The sequence below is a fragment of the Echeneis naucrates genome, chromosome 3 (assembly GCF_900963305.1).
Source record: "Echeneis naucrates chromosome 3, fEcheNa1.1, whole genome shotgun sequence".
Taxonomy (NCBI): Eukaryota; Metazoa; Chordata; class Actinopteri; order Carangiformes; family Echeneidae; genus Echeneis; species Echeneis naucrates.
The window spans coordinates 831,765-854,012 of NC_042513.1; the positions used below are offsets into that span (position 1 = coordinate 831,765).

The window sequence follows — 22,248 nt, forward strand, 5'->3', positions numbered from 1 at the left end:
CAATGGACTGCATTGGAGTGTGCAGTGTGCAAACGATACCGTGGGCTCACTTATATTTGGGGGGGTGTCTTGTGACTTACTCAAAACACATCCATTATTACTGTATGCCTATTTGCCTGATGTCAAATTTATAAGCACATATCGCACCCCGGGTCAAGCTGCTGCTTTCACTGGCAGCAGTCCCCTCAGGTGTAGCGGTGGTGTCGGTTGTCCTCATCTCTTGATGCTCCTCAGAGTCATTCCTCTTCGATTTCTTTGTAAAGCCGAAATTTGCGAGTAGGTTTCCCTTGTTTCTTTTTTCGACATGATGACTGTAAAACATAGCAGTACTGTAAATATGACTTTGCTCCGAAATGGAGCAGGTCCAGCGGCTCCAGCACAAATGGTCCAGAGCGGGTTTTTTTTTTTTTTCATTTCCATGTCTGATTTAAAGTGACGTTTAAGACATAGCCCCTCCACGCTTCAATGATGAGAACAAGAATTGCATGCATGCTGACATCTTTATTAAAGTGAAATTGTGATGAATCACCCTCATGTGAAAATCATACATTAAAATTGGCCCAATCATGTGTAAAACATGATCCATGATCATGACAATAAAAAAAAAACACTGCATTTTGCCAATATTTTAGAGACCCTCCCAAAATTTCATATATCATGTTTTCAGGGGAGCTCATGTCTCATTAACAGGAGCTGAGACTCCCTGGCTCCCCTATAGTTCACACCCTGGGATTGTGAATTTTGAATTTTGACCTCTCTGTGCACTATGACCTTGTGCAAGTCAATAACTAATAGAGGGTCTCTGCTGTTGATCTGAGTGAATTGTGAGTAAGGAAATGTATAAAGAGTGGGCTGGTATGCACACTACTGCTCTGATTGCTCCCATGAATGGAATAAATTCACTGGATCTGTGAATTTACTCCATTGTGCTGCTCATGCACAAGTGCTTCTGAATTTCAGTTGATATAAGACCTAGAAATAAAGAGTATTTTAATCAGTTGGACAATTCAGTAGCTTGATTGGGAGTAATCAAATCAAATCAAAATCAGATTTATTTACATAGCGCCAAATCATTGCAAAGTGATATCATGGCACTTTACATATAGAGCAGGTCTAGACAAAATTATCTTTCCCAGACATGAAGGTGTATTTGGGGGGTTGTGTCCTCAAACAGGAAAGCATCCCAAACTGCCATTGTAGCAGTTCACCAATGACTCAACATACCTGCACAATGTCACTATGGGAATTCTCATACGCTCTGCTTACAGGACTTCTGGCAAGAGGTTACCTCAGTGCATGTTTTAAACTTTTCTTGTCAGTCTTGTTTTTGAGGAAGTGCAGTAGAAAATGCATCAAAGCTCCAGTAGTCACAATACATTCATATTAAATACACAGCTCTTCAGTCAGCATAGGGCCTGTAGAAGAAAATAGTGTGCAGACCTGCCTTTGGCTGTGTGAAGGCCTTGTATGTCAGTAGAATTATTGTTATCAATGTGGACAGGAAGTGATGAAATAAATACAACAAGTTTCCTCTATGGAAGAAGTCAAACAACTTTATATTTCCTCTCTGGTCAGTTTCTTGTCAGCCATAGAACATCCAATTGTATAATCAAGACTGTGCAGTTTACTGGTGTCACATTATATAATTTCTTGGTCCATCAGAAAGTGTTTAGATTACCTCTTATGTCAGTTTGGGGCCTCCAGCTTGTCAAAATGTGTAATGTAGCTTCAAAGTATTAGATTTTTCATTTTTAAATTCACTTCAGTCATGTCGGGCCTGTCTGGTGAATGCACTGTTTTTCTTCTGTTCACACACATACTGCCAGTGCCTGATTCAAGCGAGTCAATTTGTAAATGTCTTTCTGTCATGTCTTCAAAAGTTGTACAGGGAACATGCTTTACATTTACTAAACATGTGCTTTTTACAGTTGACCTGTTGAGAGGTCAAGAATGAAAATACTGACTTTTTCTTTGCATTAGATCATAATGTGTAGTAATGATTGTAGCGGTGAGATTGGCAGTATTGCCCCCAAAATTTAAATGAAACCTATACACATGTGCTCTCCTTGGCAGAGGTCACCTTAGCTGACCCTAGACTTGAAATAGCTGACTGAATGTAATCCATTAAATGGGTGGGGAGTGTTGACATTTTAACATGTTTCAAATAAAGTCTTATTCCTTTGGGGAATAGAGGGCTGTGTAACAACAGTATAGCAGGGCAGCTACCCTATGACCAGGGGACCTGAGTGTGAATAATCATACAGAAAAATGTATATCCTGCTGAGGTGTCCTGAAACAATATTATGAAATTAAGGCATCAGTGAAGTGATTACAATAAGTTAATGTTCGGATGGATGGATGGATGAATGAATTTTTCTGCACTGTTCTTGCTCAGCAGTGGCTCTGCTCTGATGAGCAAAATAAGGACATTTTTGCAAATCTTGACGATACTCTTGAATTTTCTGATGTAAGGTCACAAGATTGAGAGCAGGATCAAAAGTTCCAGTGTCTTTTTCTGGGGCAAGAGGGGGGACATCTCTGGGTGGCAACCATGCAACCATTTGTTTTTGTAAGTTGCTGTTGGGGTAAAAAAGCAATCGTTGATTTGGGAGGGGGAACACTCATCTGCTGTAAATTCAGGATCCAAGTAAAACAACAACTTCTATTACCAGTTTTACCTCAGCGCTGATGTTTCCCTAAGGAGACCCAAAAACATGGCATTAGAACCCAGCTAACTGACTCAAGCTATTTCACTGTTGCTCAGTGCTTTTTGTAATGTTTAAATGGCCTATTAAGCAGCTTTTATCTTCTCTGATGCTTATTAATGGCCTCAAACTGATAGCTCTTTACTTATCTGCTCAAAGTCTACAGAGTAGAACAGAAACATTGTTAGCAGCCATGACAATGGGGTTGGTAATGATTTCATGTTGTGAGTGTTGTTTGGTGTGTATTTTGTGTACAGAAGAATTTGGCAAAATGTTATCCCAGAAACACCTACTGTAGCCGGAACTACCACAGAGGCAGATTTGATTACTTTGGCAATTGTTTAAATTATTGTCTGTCTGGACAGATTTTCTAACTTTGATTGTGTGATTACTTCAATTGGTCAAGTTCATGTCTGTCTCCTCCCACAAGGGCTGAGAACTAATTTAATGCAGCATTAAATGCATAGTATTAATAGATTAATAGATTAATTGATCGATTGATTGAACAGCTTTTGTACCAATAGTAATGTATCCATAGTCGTATCGCTAGCTCATAAGAGTTAAAAGCTAGTTCAGCTGCTTTTCCTACTGCATACAACATCTCAAGTTTGAGAGACACCCTCATCTTTCCTGTTATTAAATCCTCTTTAACCATTCCCTAATGAACAAGCCTTGACTTTATCTTTGTTTATGTGTGACTGTATATAAATATAAGTTAATTTATATTTATATTCATTATATAAGTATATTCATTTAAGAAGATAAATGCTTAACAGATATATAGAGTAGGCAACAGCTCCCTTTCCGCTGAAATTACTTGCAAAAGAATCTCAATCATCTATCTGAACCAAAAGATAAAGGTAGATTTTGTGTGTACTGTCAAAATTTTGTTTCAGAAAACACAACACTAACACATTCAGTGAAACAGTCATGCCCATCATTCTGTTTCACTTATTAAAGCAGAAAACAAGCTACTAAAAACACACACACACATGCAGGCACACTTTGATGTGCCGTGAACCATAGTCTTTGGCTGATTCTGTTCCGCTTCACTCCCTTTCTGTATTACTACACGCCGCTGCAGCTGTATGTTCTGAACAACAACTATAACTTCTCAGACACAAAAATATAACTGGAAACAACACTGCAACACTGCACAACATTTTGGTCCAATTCCCTATGCCTCACAGTGAGTTGTGTTCCGTTGTAGACAAAACATTTACTTTTACTGGGAAAAAAAAAAAAAATCCAATCATGATCCACAACAGACATGTCAATTCTTATTGATAAGGCAGCATTATTCGAGAAGTCCAGTAAGCTGCATGATCTCTGTGTTTTTTGCAATATTTTCAGCCACTGATAGAGCAGTGATTTCTGCCATAAAGTGATTTTGCTCTGTGCTATAATTAAGTCTGAATTCATAGTATAAAATTTGATTCATGGTATGAAGTCAGACTGACAAAGGTTATGAGGTTGACAGATACAGCCAGGAGGCTCAAAAGCATTTTATTTATAGAAGTGTACTTTATAATGCATGTTATTAAGTTATTGTTATTTACATCATATAAAGATGTCATTGTCTGAGAGATAGAACTCTCTTTTTTTATTTTAATTTAATTTTAATTTAATTTCCCCATTGACATAATCATTAGACTCTGGACTACTGGAAACCTTATCTGCCTTTATACATGTCTGTGTTTATAAATGCCTGTATGGTTTTTGTTGTTCTAGGTGATAAAGCTGTCATTTGAAGAGTTTGACCTGGAAAGAGGATATGACACACTAACAGTGGGAGATGGAGGAAAAATAGGAGACACTCGGAGAGTACTCTATGTGTAAGAAATACCTGTGTATTTGCTGCTCGATAATATATTAATATTTCCAAAAGATAATAGTGGAATAATAGACCTGGGGAATCACAAATCCAACATATGACAAGAATGTGAAGGATTGGGTAATTGAAGTAAATATGATTTTGCTATATTTTCGATATTCCAACTATATCAAGAATTGAAAGAATTAAACTAAAAGAAGAAAAGTGAAATATCGCAAGTGCTTGACAATTACTTTCAAAGTGAATGTCTCCATATTTTTGTTGATTAATTTAGTGTGTATGTGTCTGTATGTAGATTAACTGGTTCCAGTGTTCCTGACATCATTGTTAGCTTGTCGAATCAGATGTGGCTACACCTCCAGTCAGATGATACAATTGGCTCAGCCGGATTTAAGGCGGTTTATGAAGGTATGGCTTCCATTGCAATACACACAACTTTTCTTTCTTTGTGCACAAATACCGACACATGCACACGCACACATAAATGCACATTCATTGTCCTGAATTCTCAAAATTGAATGTCTAATGTTAACCTTGATTCTAATTTAGAAAGAAGTAATTGTCAAATAGCCATTTAAAGTTACCTGCCTGAAATATTGTACAGACAGAAAAAAAGAACAATTTATGGTGTTGGTGTATGAGTTTATCCATTTTGATAAAGATCCATATGATGTGGATCTGGTGGAAGAAAGTATTTACATACCTAACCGCACAGCGCACAGTACCGACACAACTTGGTGTGTGTGCCTGAGTTCTGTAATTATAATAATATCAAATAGTTTAATGTAACATTACAGGGCTAAATATAAGGCTAGGGTCTAACCACAATTTATGTGTTAAGCTTTTGTGGTGGCAGGCCTTTTTCCTCTTTATACATTAGCTAGCCTTAGTTATCCATTTTTATGAAATTCAGGCACATATGATAAAGTGAAAGGAAAGATGAAAGAAACACACAAACAGCCATGCGGTCCATAATGACCTCGATCATCTTTTAGTTTATCTTTTTTCTCCAAGATAAGCAAAGGACCCCCCTGTGGTGTGTTTGGTGTGTGCTTTCTTGTCACAGTGTCACAATGTGTCACGCTGTACAATATCAGCATGTTATGCACTTTGATCAGTCTTGCCCCCTGAGAGCTTTTAGATTTTCAGCCCTTTAGGAAAACCCAATTCCTGTGTGTGTAAATCTGTAGCTGTCTTGTTTTTGAAGACCATCACATCACACCTCATAGTAAATTACTGCAGCTACTTGTGTTTGTAATTTTGTGTGTGTGTGCTTGAGCGAGAGAAAAGAAATTCATGAAAACAAGCCACTTATAGCAAAATTGGAGCACTCTAGTCAAACAAAAATACAAGGACCCACCTCTTCAAAATGGAGATGTACGGGTGAGGCACTTCTCTTTTGGTCCATTAGAGAATAAACAACAAAATTACGTGCAATATAAACTACAGAGTTCAGACAGCTATGGAATGTCAGAAACATCAGAACCTGCTGGAACCTGTTCCATCTAAAAACTACTGAAAAATTATAAAATTCCCAAAAAACTCAAATTGCCCTTCAAGCTGGGATCGTCCTCAGTTTTTGAACTCGAGGGCACTACTCAACACAACAAAGGTTGTAGTGGAGACAAATTTAATTCCAAATTCATAACATGTGAGCTGTTATAACAGCAACCTTGTGAAAATGCACTGAACTACTGACCCATTGTTCGTTAATGAAAATGATGTAAAATGAGTTTTACCAAATTATCAAACATTCATTCATTCATTCATTCATCTTCATCCGCTAATCCGGGGCCGGGTCGCGGGGGTAGCAGCTCCAGTAGATGACCCCACACTTCCTTTTCCCCGGCCAAATTGGCCAGCTCTGACTGGGGGATCCCAAGGCGCTCCCAGGCCAATGTGGAGATGTAATCTCCCCACCTGGACCTCAGCATGCCCCATGTCCTCCTCCCAGCTGGACATGCCAGGAACACCTCTCTTGGTAGGTATCCTGGTGGCATCCTCATCAGATGCCTGAACCACCTCAGCTGGCTCCTTTCCACGCAGCGGCTCTACTCCAAGTCCCTCCCCCTCACCCTATCTCTAAGGGAGTATACATGCCACCCCACGACTACGCCTCGATATCCTGTCCATGAAAATCACAAACAGGATTGGTGACAAAGCGAAACCCTGGCAGAGGCCAATCCCCACCTGAAACAAGTCCGACTTATTGCCGAGCACCTTTGATACTGTTTTCAGACTTCCATGCAATATTGAAAAGGCGTGTCAAACCACAACAGCCCCTCAACACTCCAGGAGGTCAGACCATAATATTCCCAAAAAATCCATCCTCCAAACCACAGGCAAAGCCATCAAAACAAACATCTAATTGGACACTTTCAACATTTAATCTGTGGAAGACGCTATTTACCTTCATATGCTTGTGAGATTTCGGGGTCCTGTCGCCAACCAGGATATTAAAAATGGGACAACCACCAATGTTAGACTCTGAGATCATGTTTGCTATGCCCAGTGAAAAGCTCTAAATAATGCATACAAAGCAGAATTCTGACTATAATCACTAATAATAAAAATTCAAAAGGGTTATATTACATATTCCTGCCTACAACTGCCTCTTAAAGGAAGTTTTTCCTTGCCACTGTCGCCAAGTGCTTGCTCATCGGGGGATCTTTTGGGCTTTAAATAATTTTATAAAGAGTTTGGTCTAGACCTGCTCTTCATGTAAAGTGCCTTGATGTAACTTTGTTGTGATTTGGCGCAATACAAATAAATCTGATTTGATTTGATTTGAAATTTTGAAATCAGCTAAAAGAAAGTAATTTAAAAAGTCACCTAAGAACCCCAATAATAAAGCTTCCACGTATACAGAGACCCCAGAGAGAAGATCCATAAAACCTTGACAGTAACCCCCATATAATAATTAAATTATAATTATTAAAAAAAAGTATTCAAAGCACCAGGAACTGAACTGAATCTAAAACAAAGGAAATCCTTGACCGGCATTAGAGTTGATGTGGAGGAAGACCACTGTGTAAGCAGTCTTATCTCCCACTGACTAGATAAACCAGTTCAATTGCACAGATTAGGAGGCAGAAAGTGAGCTACGCTTTTTAAAACTTGCCAAATGGACCAAAACATCAGAGGCAAATACTCCCCACAGATTACAGCCACTGAAAAGACTTTGAAAATGTGGTCAATAACATAAAAACATCAACTTCCATATCTAATGGGAAAAATGTGCCAATCTAATGCATACTTGAGCATAACATTATTACATTATTATGTTACAATTTTTGCTGTGTTTATGTCATTCTTAATTATTTGTATGAGTTTTTTTCCCCCCAATACTTCACATTCCACATTGCAGTAATAGTTTGAGGCAATTTCTGACAGTTTGCACAGCCATTAATTTATTGTCAAGGATAAACCGTAGTCATGGATTTGGGTACAGAAACCAATTGCAGTGTTTAAATTCATCCAGTTAACAGCTGATTCAGTGTGTTGGTGACCAGGGTCAGTCAGATGATGATGAAACAAGAGAGTTGGAGATGAAGATTCAGATGGTTGAGATTCATGGAGCAAGGTGGAGAAAGAAACAGACACCTATAGCACCAGTAACAAACAAGGTTTGTCTGAGTTCCCAGGGATTCTTTTTATAATATTTTGAGATAGTTTGTGACAAGAGGTTCAGGAAGACAACTATTATTTATTAATGGGTCATTCCTCGTCCTGGAGATTTTTGTCACACTTCAACCTCTTTGAGGCACAGTGTCTATTAGAGGAAGGCTCCTTGGGCTACATCTATGTTACTATGAATATATCTTATTATGAAATGATGACAATAAATAAAAAAATTCAGCAATCTTGATGTCCACATCAACTTAAACAGACTAAACATCACATATTTAACAAGCATACAATACAGACATCACAACTATTTTTAGACTAAATTGTATAAATCTGTGTGTATGTGCATTAACAAAATCATTATTAAATTCTTCTGTTCATTACTTATTTTGTTTCTGTGCCACATTCTGGCAACAGTACTGTCTGTTCCACATGCAAATAAAGTGCCAGTGAATTGAACTGAACTGCAGGGGTAAAAAGAGATTTAACATCTTACAACACCCACAGCCCATTATGATAATTTAAGCTCTCAGTGAAACGCTGGTGCCAAGTGGCCAGGCTGATGGCAACTGGCTGTGAAAAGTATAATGACATCAACAAAGTATTTTCACTTATTTATCTTTTTACCCATTAAAGGAATAAAAATTGGAATTCTCCATCTTTGGTATGAGTGTGCTAATGGTAAAAAAATGTACATCTGGGCACCTGGTAGACATGCTGGTCTTCACCCAAGAATGTCTTTACACCAGGTCTTTGCACAAGTGCACAAGTAGAGCTGCAAAAGAGTCCCCTGAAATAGCCAGGGCTTAACTGTACCAGCTGTTCAGGCATCAGAATTGATTCATGCTCTGGAGTAGGGACTCTCTCTGATTTATCAGTCAGCACAAACGCTTTGATTTCTGGGCCCTTGAGCTCATTCAGATTCCCATACTTCCTGAAACTAATAACAGCAATCCAAAATTACCAGAAATAATGTACACTTAATGTCTGTTCCAAATTGTAGCAAGGATACAGGACATGTAGTGTAGATAAGATTACAGGAAGTCAATCAGGACCTCTGAGCATTTCTTTACATTGTTAATTCATGCAAATAAAGCCTTATATTTCTTTGTAGTTTTGTTCATCAACTTGGCCCTTTCCTGTCCCTCATTGCACATAGAGCTGTGGTTGCATATGTCAGGAATGGGCTCACTGTTTAGTAAGATGTGACTCACCTCAAATAAAACATGTAAAATATTGTGCCATTATGTGCGCCAAGGTGAAAACATACCTGGCTTTTAATGGATCGGAGAGCTCACTGATTATTGTATGTTGTGCCAAAAACACTCATTTTAATTAATTGTAATTATAAAACTTGTTGGAGCAGCATGCCATATCACAGCACAGTGGTGTAGTGGTTAACGCTGTTGCCCCACAATAAGGTCACAAGTTCAGTTCCCTTTCTGTGCGGAGTTTGGATGTTCCCCCTGTGTCTGCAAGGGTTTCCTCCAGTACTCTGGTTTCCTTCCACTATCCAAAGAAATGCATGTTTAGTTTAACTGGTGACACTAAATTGTCCATAGGTCTGAATGCGAGTATGAGTGGTTGTTTGTCTTTGTGTAATGGACTGGCAACCTGGACAGACTGTACCCTGCCCTCGCCCAGAACGTTGGCTTGGATTGGCTCCAGCACCCTCCGCAACCCGGAAACGGAAAAGTGTTTGAAGATGAATTGGTGGATGGATGGATGGATGCCTTAGACCACGGAATTTTGACTGTTGAAATATGACCCATTATGTTTTAGGCTCGTCCAACAATTTGTCTAAATCTTGTAAATGCCATGTGTCTAAATTGTCTTGGGATTTTTTTTTATTTGCCACCAATATTGACCAAGCTGAACTGTCTTGTAGTTTTTTTAAAATTTGTCACCAATATTCACTCGAGCTAAGTGGCAACCATAATAAGAATTGAATGGCCCAGAGGTGTCTACTTCAAATGAACAGCACCAATATCTCTGTGTGCCAAGGGCAGGTCACATCATCTGCCTCCATCTGTTGTAAGTTGATGCAGATGAAAATGATAAAAACAGAAATTAAGTGCAAAAATAGAAGAGTGCCACAAAAAAAAAAAAAAAAAAAGTGAAGTATAAAGCAATCACAGTTGTTTAATTTCCCTGGGGGCTGGTGCTCGTTTCCGAGGTGGTACCTGTCTTCTACTTTGCTTTCAACCATAAAAGCTAGTGCTTTTCTATATATTTTAAGATTTCCTACTCAAGTTTATTTATAAAATCTCACAACGTGCCTTTTCACTACGACACATAAGAAATTTTGTGAAAAAACACATAAACCTAATGAGGATGATGACTGACGTGAACAATATCAATGCCGAAATAAAATAAAATATTCAACGTCATTTAATCAATTCATTGATCAAGGAAAATAATAAAAAAATCCTATTGCTAATGAATGATGAATTAATGATATATGTTAAATTTCAGCCTCTTTATAAACCTCTTTATGAGATAAAGGTCTGGTGATTGAACTAAATAACATAAGAATATTTGCTTGGTTGCTGAATAGTTAGATTGTTGGTTTAAATTATTTAAGTCCAAAGAATCATACTTTGTTGATGTTTGCTGCCCTTTTCTTTGTTTTTTTTCCTACATGAGTAACATTACTCATTCACTCATTCATTCATTCATTCATCTTCATCCGATTATCCAGCAGACGACCTCAAACTTCCTTTTCCCTGGCCACATTGGCCAGCTCTGACTGGGGGATCCCAAGGCACTCCCAGGCCAGTGTGGAGATATAATCTCCCCACCTGGTCCTCTGCCTGCCCCATGTCCTCCTCCCAGCTGGCCATGCCAGGAACACTTCCCTTGGGAGGTGTCTTGGTAGCATCCTCATCAGATGCCTGAACTACCTTAACTGGCTCCATTCCACGTGAAGGAGCAGCAGCTCTACTCCGAGTCCCTCCTGGATGGCCGAACTTCTCACCCTATCTCTAAGGGAGAATCCAGCCACCCTCCTGAGGAAACCCATTTCGGCTGCTTGTACCCGCGCTCTTGTTCTTTCAGTCATTACCCACCGCTCATGACCATAGGTGAGGGTAGGAACAAAGACTGACTGGTAGATAGAGAGCTTTGTCTTCTGGCTCAGCTCCCTCTTCATCACAACAGTGTGATAGAGCAAACACAACACCGCTCCTGCTGCTCCGATTCTCCGGCCAATCTCATGCTCCAGCTTACCTTTACTCGTGGACAAGACCCCAAGATACTTAACCTCCTTCACTTAGGGTAAGGACTCATTTCCTACCCGGAGTATGCGTGTCACTGGTTTCCTGCTGAGATCCATAGCCTCTGATTTAGAGGTGCTGATCCTCATCCCAGCTGCTTCACACTCGGCTGTGAACTTTTCCAGTGAGCACTGGAGGTCACAGACCGATGGAGCCAATAGGACCACATCATCCACAAAAAGCAGGGATGTAACCCTCAACTTCTCAAACTGCAGCCCTCCTACCTTACGATTATGTCTCAACACCCTGTCCATGAAAATCACAAACAGGATTGGTAACAAAGTGCATCACTGGCAGAAGCCAACCACCACCCGAAACAAGTCCGACTTATTGCCGAGAACCCGGACACAGCTCTCGCTTTGGGAATACAGAGATTGAATGGCCCTCAACAGAGGCAGCACCTCCCACAACATAACCCGGGGAACCCGGTCATATGCCTTCTCCAAGTCCACAAAACACATGTAGACTGGATAGGCATACTCCCAGGCCCCCTCCAGGATACATGCAAGAGTAAAGATCTGGTCCTTTGTGCTATGACCAGGACGGAATCCGCATTGCTCCTCTTCAATCTGAGGTTTGACAATCGGCCTGACTCTCCTTTCCAGCACCTTGGAGTAGACTTTCCCAGGGAGGCTGAGGAGTGTGATGCCCCAGTAATCGGCAGACATCCTTTGGTCCCCTTTTTTAAACAAGGGAACCACCACCCCGGTCTGCCACTCCTTTGGTACTGTTCCAGACTTTGGGGATCTCATCAATCCCTAGGGCTTTTCCACTGTAGAGTTGTTCAACTACCTCAGTGACCTCCTCCTGGGAGATCGACACCAATCCTCCATCATCTCCAGCTCTGCCTCCACCCCAGAGGACATGCAAGTTGGATTCAGGAGTTCCCCAAAGTGCTCTTTCCACCTTCCAACCATCTCCTCAGTCGAGGTCAACAGTGACCCATCCTTTCCATAAATGGCTTGGATGTTCCCCCGCTTTCCCCTCATGAGATGCCGAACAGTTTTCCAGAAACACTTTGGTGCTTCCTGAAAGTCCTTCTCCATGCTTTCTCTAAACTCCTCCCACACCTGCTGCTTTGCCTCCCTCACCGCTGAGGCTACAGCCCTTCGGGCCTGTTGGTATCTTGCAACCGCCTCAGGAGTCCCCCGGGGACATATCCCGGAAGGCCTCCTTCTTCAGTCGGACGGCTTCCCTGACCACTGGTGTCCACCACAGTGTCCGAGGGTTACCACCCCTTGAGGCACCCAAAGCCTTTAGGCCACAGCTCCTCGCGGCAGCTTCGGTGATAGAAGTTTTGAACATCGACCACTCAAGTTCAATGTCCCCAACCTCCACAAGGATGCTAGAAAAGCTTAGCTGGAGGTGGGAGTTGAAGGTTTGCTGGACAGAGGCCTCCTTGAGACGTTCCCAGTTCACCTGCACTACACGTTTGGGGTTGCCACGGTTGTCCTGAGTCTTCCCCCACCACCTAACCCAACTCACCACCAAGTGGTGATCAGTTAACAGCTCCACCCCTTTCTTCACACGAGTGTCCAACACATGTGGCCTCAGATCAGATGGCATGATCACAAAATCGATCATTGACCTTCGGCTTAGGGTGCTCTGGTACCAAGTACACTTACGAGCATCCTTATGCTTGAACATGGTGTTGTTATAGACAGTCCATGACTAGCACAGAAGTCCAACACTAAACAACCGCTTGGCTTCAGATCAGGAAGGCTATTCCTCCCAATCACGCCCCTCCAGGTGTCTCCATCATTGCCCACATGCGTGTCGAAGTCCCCCCATAGGACTATGGAGTCCCCTACCGGTGCCCCATACAGGACCCGATTCAGGGTCAGAGATTTCCCCCTGAGGCGTTGGGAGGCGACCCTCTCGTTCATCGGGGAAAACTCCAATGTAGTGGCACCCAGCCGGGGGTTGTGAGTATCCCCACACATCATCTGGTGCCTCACCCCATGAGCAACTCTAGAGAAGAATAGGGTCCAACCCATCTCCAGGAGTAGGGATCCAGAGCCAAGGCTGTGCATAGAAATAAGCCCCACAAAATCCAACTTGTAGCCCTTCACCTCCCACAGAAGCTCCTGCTCCTTCCCCCCCAGCGAGGTGACATTCCATGTCCCCAGAGCCAGTCTCTGCCACCAGGTCTGGGTCGTCATTGCCCTGGGAGATCCTGCCAGGGGCACTTGGCCCCAGACAACACAGCCCCCAGGTTCACAGGGGCACACAAACCTCCCCACCACGATAAGGTGATGGTTCTCCGAGGAGGACATAATTAACAATGAGATGAAAAAATAAAGATAAAGTCCTATTGTTATGAAATTGATATTTTGGTTGGCTATTTGGTTGGTGGTCATCTGGAGCAGCTAATCCATTTTCTGGTTGTATAGCTCTCTGGAGCGCCTAAAGCTCATCCATTTGTATAGATCAAGTCTCTGTGTCCTTACATGCGTTATATTGATTGTTGGGTGATATAGAAGGGTGACATTTGTGGGTTCTCTGCATGTCGTCATTATGAACTTCTTTAAAATCCTATGACTGATGCCTGACCAGATATTTCCACTGCATATTGTTGTACTTGAAAATATGTGAACCCTGTACAAATTCTTCATAAATATGATCATCATAAAGATGAAACATCGTCAGAAATTCACCCAAGTGTGAAAAGTAGATATAGCTAAAGTCAATGAAACAAATGTTGTTGTAATTACAATTTATATTGTATATTTGTAGATTATGTAATGAGTAACTATTACAGAGGGTTTGGGAAATAAGCATAAAATGCTATTGAGATCTATAAAATCTACAGTCAATACAAATGTAACTAAGAAAAGCCATCTATCATTATGATTTACCATAATGATAGACTAACCAGAGGCTCAGGATTGCTGATATCCATCCTGACACTCGTCAACTGTGGGCCACATAGACACACACAACTACACACACAGCTACAGATGTGCCTGCCCATTCTTTTCAGTATTCTATCCTTGTGGGTGTACTTACGTCCCAACCAATAGTAAAAGTGTAGAACACACCCTGCTCACCTTGAGATGTATTTCCCCACAGCGAATCCAGGAGCATGGTGGAGCATGTGTTACAAGATGACAGATGCCTGGTGGAATGTAAAATTTTAGGAGGGGAGGGTTGGGAAGAACAGTGGTTAAAAAACACACTCCCAGGTGAAAGAGAAAAAGGAGAGGAATATAATTGCAGGCCAGTTCCACATCCCTGCTAATGTGACTTTTTTGCCAATGAAGAATGAAGCCCAGTCCACTGAATCAGCTTGAGAGGCTAGAGTGAAAAGAAGAAAACAGAACGCAGTAGGGGGGAAGGACAGCAACAATTTGAAAGGATGATGAGGAAAGATAATAAGGGAAGACGAAAACAAAGGATAGACACTACATATATATTTCAAAATATGTACTGTATATTGGAAGAGATTTTTTTTTTTTTTTTTTTTTTTTGCAGTGTCACAACTGTCTGTCTGACTTGTTTCGATTTTTACCTCCTGCAGCTTCCTTACAAGAACAGGGATAGATTACTGGATGTGTTTGCTTCTAACTGGGTGCATCAGCTTATTGTTTTGCATTTCACAATTAAAGCTGAATTGCACCACAATTATCTTGATGACAATTAGCTGAGAGAAGGAAAACAATATAATCCATTTCTCAGACATTGTGTTTCATTTGATAGAGCAAAGTAAAATAACAGACACCAGCCATGTTCACAGTTTTTGTGACTCTATGCAACCTTATTAACATTTCTACTAATCTTCCTTTTAAGGCTTGAGAGTTCATGCCATGGTGACAGTGGCAAGGAAAAACTTATTTTAAGAGGCAGAAACCTCGGGCAGAACCAGGCTCAGGGGGGCGGCCATCTGCCTCGACCAGTTGGGTTGAGAGAGGGAGAGGGACAGAGAGAGAGAGAAGAGACCTTCCCCCAGCAGCCTAGGCCTATAGCAGCATAGCTAAAGAGTAGCTGGACAAAAAAGTTTTAAGTCTGGTCTTGAAAATTGCTGAGAGTCCGCCCCCCGGACCGAAACTGGAAGTTGGTTTCATAGAAGAGGAGCCTGACAACTGAAAGATCTGCCTCCAGATTTACTCTTGGAGACTCTAGGAACCTCAAGTAAACCTCCATCTAGAGTGTGGAGTAGCCTACTACAACAATAAGGAACTATGAAGTGTCTGAGATATGATGGAGCTTGGCCATTAAGAGTTTTATATGTTAACAAAGGATTTTAAATTCTATTCTTAATTTTAAGAGAAGCTAAAGCAGGAGATACGTGATCCCTTTTCTTGTTCCTGTTAATATTTGTGCAACAGCATTCTGAATCAACTGAAGGCCTTTCAGAGATTTGTTTGGACATCCAGATAGGAATGAGTTACAGTCAGTGTTGAATGCAGCGCTGAGATCTAAGTATGGAGGCTGATCCATTGTCTGAAGCCATTAGAATATCACTGGAGACTTTAACCAGCGCTGTTTCTGTGCTGTGATGGGCTCTGAATCCTGACTGAAACTCTTCAAGCAAACCGTTCCTATGCAGATGGTCGTGTAATTTGCTACTGCTTTGTCAATGATTTTAGTGATGAACAGACAGTTTGCTATGGGTCTGTAATTGGCCAAAACATCTGGATCAAGATTGGGCTTTTAAGCTTTTAAGAGTCTAAGGTACACAACCCAAAGGTAATATTAAATTAATCAGATGTAAAATGAACGGCTCAATTAAGTAGAAAACCTCTTTCAAGAAGCTGGTCGGCACTGGGTCTAATAGACAGGTTGATGGTTTAGATGATGAGACTATAGAAGCTAGCTCTGAGAGATTCAGAGGTGAGAATGATTCCAGGTGTACAATAGGCATTGCAGTTGATTCAGGAGTTGCTATATTCGGAAGAAGATTATTGTCTAAAGTAAATAAGAGCTGATGAATTCATTCTCTGATTCTTATAATTTCATCTATAAAAAAGTTCATAAAATCATGAGAGCTGAGAGCTAAGGGGATCGCTGGTTCAATTGAGCTATGACTCTCTGTCAGCCTGGCGACAGTGCTGAAGAGAAACCTGGAGTTGTTCTTGTTTTCTTCTTTTAGTGCTGAGTAATGTGAACTTCTAATACTGTGTACAGCTCTTTTATAGGTTTTAAAGCTATCTTTCCAGGCTCTGTGAGACTCTTCTGAGTTACTAGAATGCCAACATCTTTCAAATTTTCTTGGTGTCTGCTTTAAGGCATTAATTTGAGAATTGTACCATGGAGCCAGCTTCCTATGTTTTATTGCTTTCTTCTTCATTTTCTACATCATGTATATTGAAATCTCCCAGTATAATGATTTTATCTGTACTGAGTACTAACTGATATAAATTCAGAAAACTCTGATTGGAATTCTGAGTACTGACCTGGTGAATGGTATACTGTAATTAACAGAACTGGTTTTTCACCTTTCCAATTTGAGTGTGAAAGACTAAGAGTGAGGCTTTTGAAAGCCCTACAGCCAGATTTTGGTTTAGGGTTGATTAATAAGCTTGATTGAAATATTGCAGCCACCCCTCCTCCTCGACCTGTGGTACGAGGAATATGAAAATTAACATGAGACTAACATACTCATCAATACAAATCAATACAATGATCAGTAATGAGATCATTGACTAGTTGAGATTTTGATGATAGTGATTGAGTATTCAATAGTCCACATTTAATTGCAGTGTTAGTTGAGACCAAATTAGTGGCTGTTTTGATTTCCATTAAGTTTTTGTTTTGGTGGTCAGGGGACAGATACAGTTTCTATAGACCTAGACATAGACAGTGACTCTATTCTATTCCATACATCACCATATGGCGGACCTCGGTCCAGGTCATTAGTTCCAAAAATGTGGCATTAGTTAGAAGTGGCAACAAAGCACAGCTCTTTTGAGCAAAGTTATCCCCTGAAGTCCGAGCTGAGGGCATGCAAAATAACCAAACTGCAAACCCAGTATGACAGATCTACCCGACTCATCAGGCTTACATTTACAGCCCAGCAATGTTCAAACGTTCAGGACAAGCATGAAAAAGAAACAAACAACCCAGATCTTATTGCTTGCCACTGTCTCATCCATCAGACTGTTCTGCGTGCCACTCTATCAGAACATTTTGCTGAAGTAATGAACACAGTGATGAAACTAATCAACTTCTTTAGGACATCCTTATCCCTTCTACATCGCCTCCTGAGAGAGTTGTGTAGGCAGGAACATGTTGCTGCTTGAAGTTCATGGAGTTGAGCTGTAATACAGAATTCATGAAATATGGGACCAGCAGGTGTTGCAGGAACATGGGATGGCGATGAGTCACCACCTGCAGGATGAGGACAGGGAGAGAGAGGAGAGGAACTGGGAGAGACAGAGACTTTGGCAGAACATGGTTAGTAAATGTAGCATAAATGTTTAGAACGTGTTTTTTAAGAAGGATGGTTCTTATCAGCCCATGCAAGGGGGGAGGAGGAGCGAGCGAGAGGGAGGGAAAGAGAAAGAGGTAGAGGGGGAGAGAGGGTGACAGGGAGAGACAGACAGCAAGAGAGAGAGAGAGAAGCTCAGTCCTTCCCCCAGCAGCCTAGGCCTATAGCAGCATAGCTAAAGAGTAGAGGACTTTAACTTTTTAACTATAAGCTCTGTCGTACGGGAAAGTTTTAAGCCTGGTCTTGAAAATTACTAAAGAGTCCACCCCCCGGACCGATACTGGAAGTTGGTTCCATAGAAGAGGAGCCTGATAACTGAACGATCTGCCTCCAGATTTACTCTTGGAGACTCTAGGAACCACAAGTAAACCTCCATCTAGAGAGCAGAGTGGCCTACTAGGACAGTAAGGAACTATGAGCTCTCTGACATATGATGGAGCTTAGCCATTAAGAGCTTTATATGTTAAAAGAAGGATTTTGAATTCTACTCTATATTTTACTGGCAGCCAATGAAGAGCAGCTAACACAGGAGAGATATGATCTCTTTTCCTAGTTCCTGTTAATATTTGTGCAGCAGCGTTCTGAATTAATTGAAGGCCTTTTAGAGATTTGTTTTACAGTAGTCCAGCCTAGCAGTTACAAATGCATGGACTAGTTTTTCTGCATCATCCTGAGAAAGGATGTTTCAGATTTTCCGAAAGTTTCTCAGGTGGAAGAAAGCTGCCCGACTAACTTGTTTTATGTGAGGGACAAAGGACATGTCCTGGTCAAAAATTACTTACTAGTGGAGCTGGAAGCACAAGCTGGACGTCGGTTTGGACCTTTACTTTGAGGAAATTTTAATAACTGGGCCTCAGTGACTTTTAATTGAATGCCCCTGGTCTATTCTGATAGGTAACCAATCTGACTGAGGCATGTTAAACTGCTGTTCTGCCCCCTGGACTCATCTCGGGGCTGTCAGGCTTTTGGCTTTCTAATACAATTGGCCATATTCCGAGATATAAGAGCGGTCCCATCCACGGTGGGATGGACACCATCTCTCCTAATCAGGCCAGGTCTCCCCCATAAAGTATTCCAGTTATTTATATAGTCCACATTGTTTTCGGGACACCACCTCTACAGCCATCTGTTATATGACAACATCCGATTGCGGAGGGGGGCGGAGAAGGTCCGACATCAAAGTCAAAGTCAAAATCAGTTTTATTGTCAATTTCTTCACATGTACTTGACATACAAAGGAATCGAAATTGTGTTTCACACTATCCTATGCGTTTACATGGACAACGGTAAACAACAACAAGACAAATCCTAAACTAAGTTAGTATAAATAAAAAATAAATAAAGTGCAGTAGCTTAAGGCTACTTTTGCCTAGTGCTGCTAAACTAACCAGGTATGACAAGACAAGACATAAAGTACAGAGTCCACTACTAACATAGCACGGTATGACAAGACAAGACAACACTGAGTGTTCCAGCTGTGTGCATTGAGGTAGTTGTTATTGTAAAAGTAGGGTTTTAGTGCAAGTGCAGTCAATAGGCAGTACTTGGATAGTAGTAGTAATAATAATAATGGGTAGTGCAAATATAAATATAACAGTTAGCAGCAGGTGTGTGCAAATTGCATATGCGGGTGGTGTATAGGTCTTGCAGCTGGTAAGGATGCTCTCAATGGTTCCTCTGTAGAACGTGGTCATGATGGGTGGTGGAGCACTTGCCCGCTTCAGTTTGCGCAGGAAGTAGAGACGCTGCTGTGCTTTCTTGGCCAGTGATGCAGTGTTGGTGGTCCAGGAGAGGTCATCACTGATGTGCACCCCCAGGAACTTGGTGCTGCTCACCCTCTCCACTGTAGCACCATCGATGGTCAGTGGGGGGTGTTGAGTGTGGCCTCTCTGCATTAACTTTTGTGACTTCCGACTGGCGAAATCGGGTATCGTTACTGCTGACGTGAATAACAATTTGACCATATTTACGCTTATCCTTAGCCAGCAGTTACAGATATGACTCGATGTCGCCTGCTCTGGCTGGATACACTTATCTATGGCCGCCCATGTCACTAACGTTCCTCAGGAAATCAGGAAATCACTAGAGTTGGCTTCTCAATGGGTGTGTAGCTGAGTAGGGAGAACCTGTTGGAAACGTGAATTCAACTTGGTAGTGATGAGAATTCCGGCTCTGTTTAGAGAGCCGGTTCTTTTGGCACGGCTTACAAAAAAAAAGAGCCGGCCCTTTCAGCTCTCAAGTGGCTCCTCGGATTTTTTGTTGCGTGGGTAGATTAAAGCCTTGGTCATCCGTTCTGCCTTTGTTTGATCAACAAAGCTGAAATGCATCTAAATTTTTGGCAAACTTTTCCTGCCACTCATTTTCAACTCCCACGTGTTTCTAGTGTCTCTGTGTAGGTGTTCTAGTGACTGTTCTCTCTCTGTGCTGTATGTAGCCCCCACCCCTCCCCATCCTACTCAGTTCTCATGTGGCTGACCAATCACAGGCGACTTGAACAAAAAAAAAAAAAAAGAAAAAAGTGAAGCAAGTCCGAGCCAGGCAGGATCCGGTTCCATTCTGGACAGTTCTGTCCATGTCAAAGACCTGTACCATTTACAGCCCGTAGTCACACATCACTACTGGTTGGTGGTGAACTGGGGGCTGCTGCCTACGATTATGCCTCTTGTCTCGGATGGTCACCCAGATGTCCTGACTGGACATCTGGGGGATGCTAGCGCTAGCGCGGAGGAAACTCTTGGCTGCACTAGGAGCTGCTTTAGGTTTGCCTGCACCGGCTACAGGAGGGTGGCTAGCTACACTAGCATAAGTTGGGCTAGCTAAGGTGCAGAGCCAGGACTCTAACTCACTAATTCTCGCCTCCGTTTCTACCATCAACATGCATCTATGACGAGAAGTACTATCATAAAAGGAGGCAGAGGAGTAACTAGACATGTAGCATGTAAGAGAGGAGAGGTAGAAGGAGAAGGAGGAAGAGAGAGTGGAGATAGAGCGCTAGAGGCCATTGCTAATCATTTAGTTTAGTCATTAGCAGAACTCCAGCATCATCTATAAGCTTAGGAGAGAGGAAAGAGATTGAATTATATGCTAATATAAGTTTGATAACAGTTTGCTGTCGATTAACCAGGTGAATAGCAAAGAATAACATATACAGCACACGAGGTAACACAAAGTAACACAGAGCACAACCACCAGTGACTGGAAATAGTGCGACATGCTTACCAAAAACAGGAAGTGAGAGCTAATAATGAGAACTACTGCTCTTTGGGTCATCCTGGCCCCAAGCTGACTTGACAATCCTGTGAGACTGAAGCCTTTATGTGCAAACAGCATTAGGATAGTCAGTTTGCAGTTTGTGGACACATTCACAGATATATCAAATCAAAGAAATAAACCCACATTAATCTTCACTTGGAACATAACTGCCTCTACAGGGATTATGTTTCTGAGTGGGCACATGTTGCACAATGAAAAAGGCACAAAATTGCTTACCTTGAGTCTTAGACATAAACTGACTGCATGACACCAACATAACAGAATCAAACCGATTCACCTTTCTCCGTTTTTTTATCAGTCAGAGTTGTGCAGAGTAACTGGTAGATTTTTCTGGACCTCGCTATCATAATGACAGCACAGTTAGGAAGTAGTCTCTGCAATGGAAGGACAAATAACTACTAGAGTCCAATGGATTTCAGTTGACTTATCAGTTTATTTGTACATCACACAGTTGAGATTTGACACACTGACGATCTATAAGTCCATATATGCATGCTTTTGAGCTGTATGTCGCCATTTTGCATTTTGATCAGTGATCTCCATGGACCGCCTCCATACCACCTTCTATGTTGTGCATGTTACAGAGATCGAGCGGGGAGGCTGCGGTGATCCTGGTGTGCCAGCATTTGGTCGTCGTAAAGGCAATAGCTTTCAGCATGGTGATGTGCTGACCTTCTTCTGCCAGTCAGCCTTTGAACTTGTTGGTGAAAGGACCATCACATGTCAGCATAATAATCAGTGGTCTGGCAATAAACCCAGTTGTGTCTGTAAGTAAAAAAAATAAATCTGTTATTGTGTTGATTTTTTACATTTCTTTCTAACTCAGTGGTGTTTACATTAAACTACTTTCCTGTTTGTGTTCTGTCTCTGCCTTTCCTTCTTTGTTTTCTCCCTCTTTCCAGTCTCTTGCTTCTTCAACTTCACTGCTCCATCAGGAACTGTATTGTCCCCAAACTATCCAGAGGAATATGGCAACAATCTGAACTGTGTGTGGTTAATAATTTCTGAACCGGGAAGCCGCATTCATCTCCTCTTCTCTGACTTTGACCTGGAGCCACAGTTTGACTGGTTGGTGGTCAAAGATGAAGGTAATTCTATCTTAAT

The 22,248-nt window shown here is 41.5% G+C and overlaps 1 protein-coding gene across 1 annotated transcript in view; it reads left to right on the forward strand.

The window, feature by feature from the left end:
- Nucleotides 1–22,248, forward strand: part of LOC115040707 (CUB and sushi domain-containing protein 1-like) — a 299,299-nt gene that overhangs the window by 143,841 nt on the left and 133,210 nt on the right. The window contains exons 10-13 of the mRNA XM_029497673.1: nucleotides 4,437–4,540; nucleotides 4,835–4,947; nucleotides 21,729–21,911; nucleotides 22,047–22,232. Coding sequence (XP_029353533.1) covers nucleotides 4,437–4,540; nucleotides 4,835–4,947; nucleotides 21,729–21,911; nucleotides 22,047–22,232 — 586 coding nt within the window. The remainder of the gene's footprint in view (nucleotides 1–4,436; nucleotides 4,541–4,834; nucleotides 4,948–21,728; nucleotides 21,912–22,046; nucleotides 22,233–22,248) is intronic.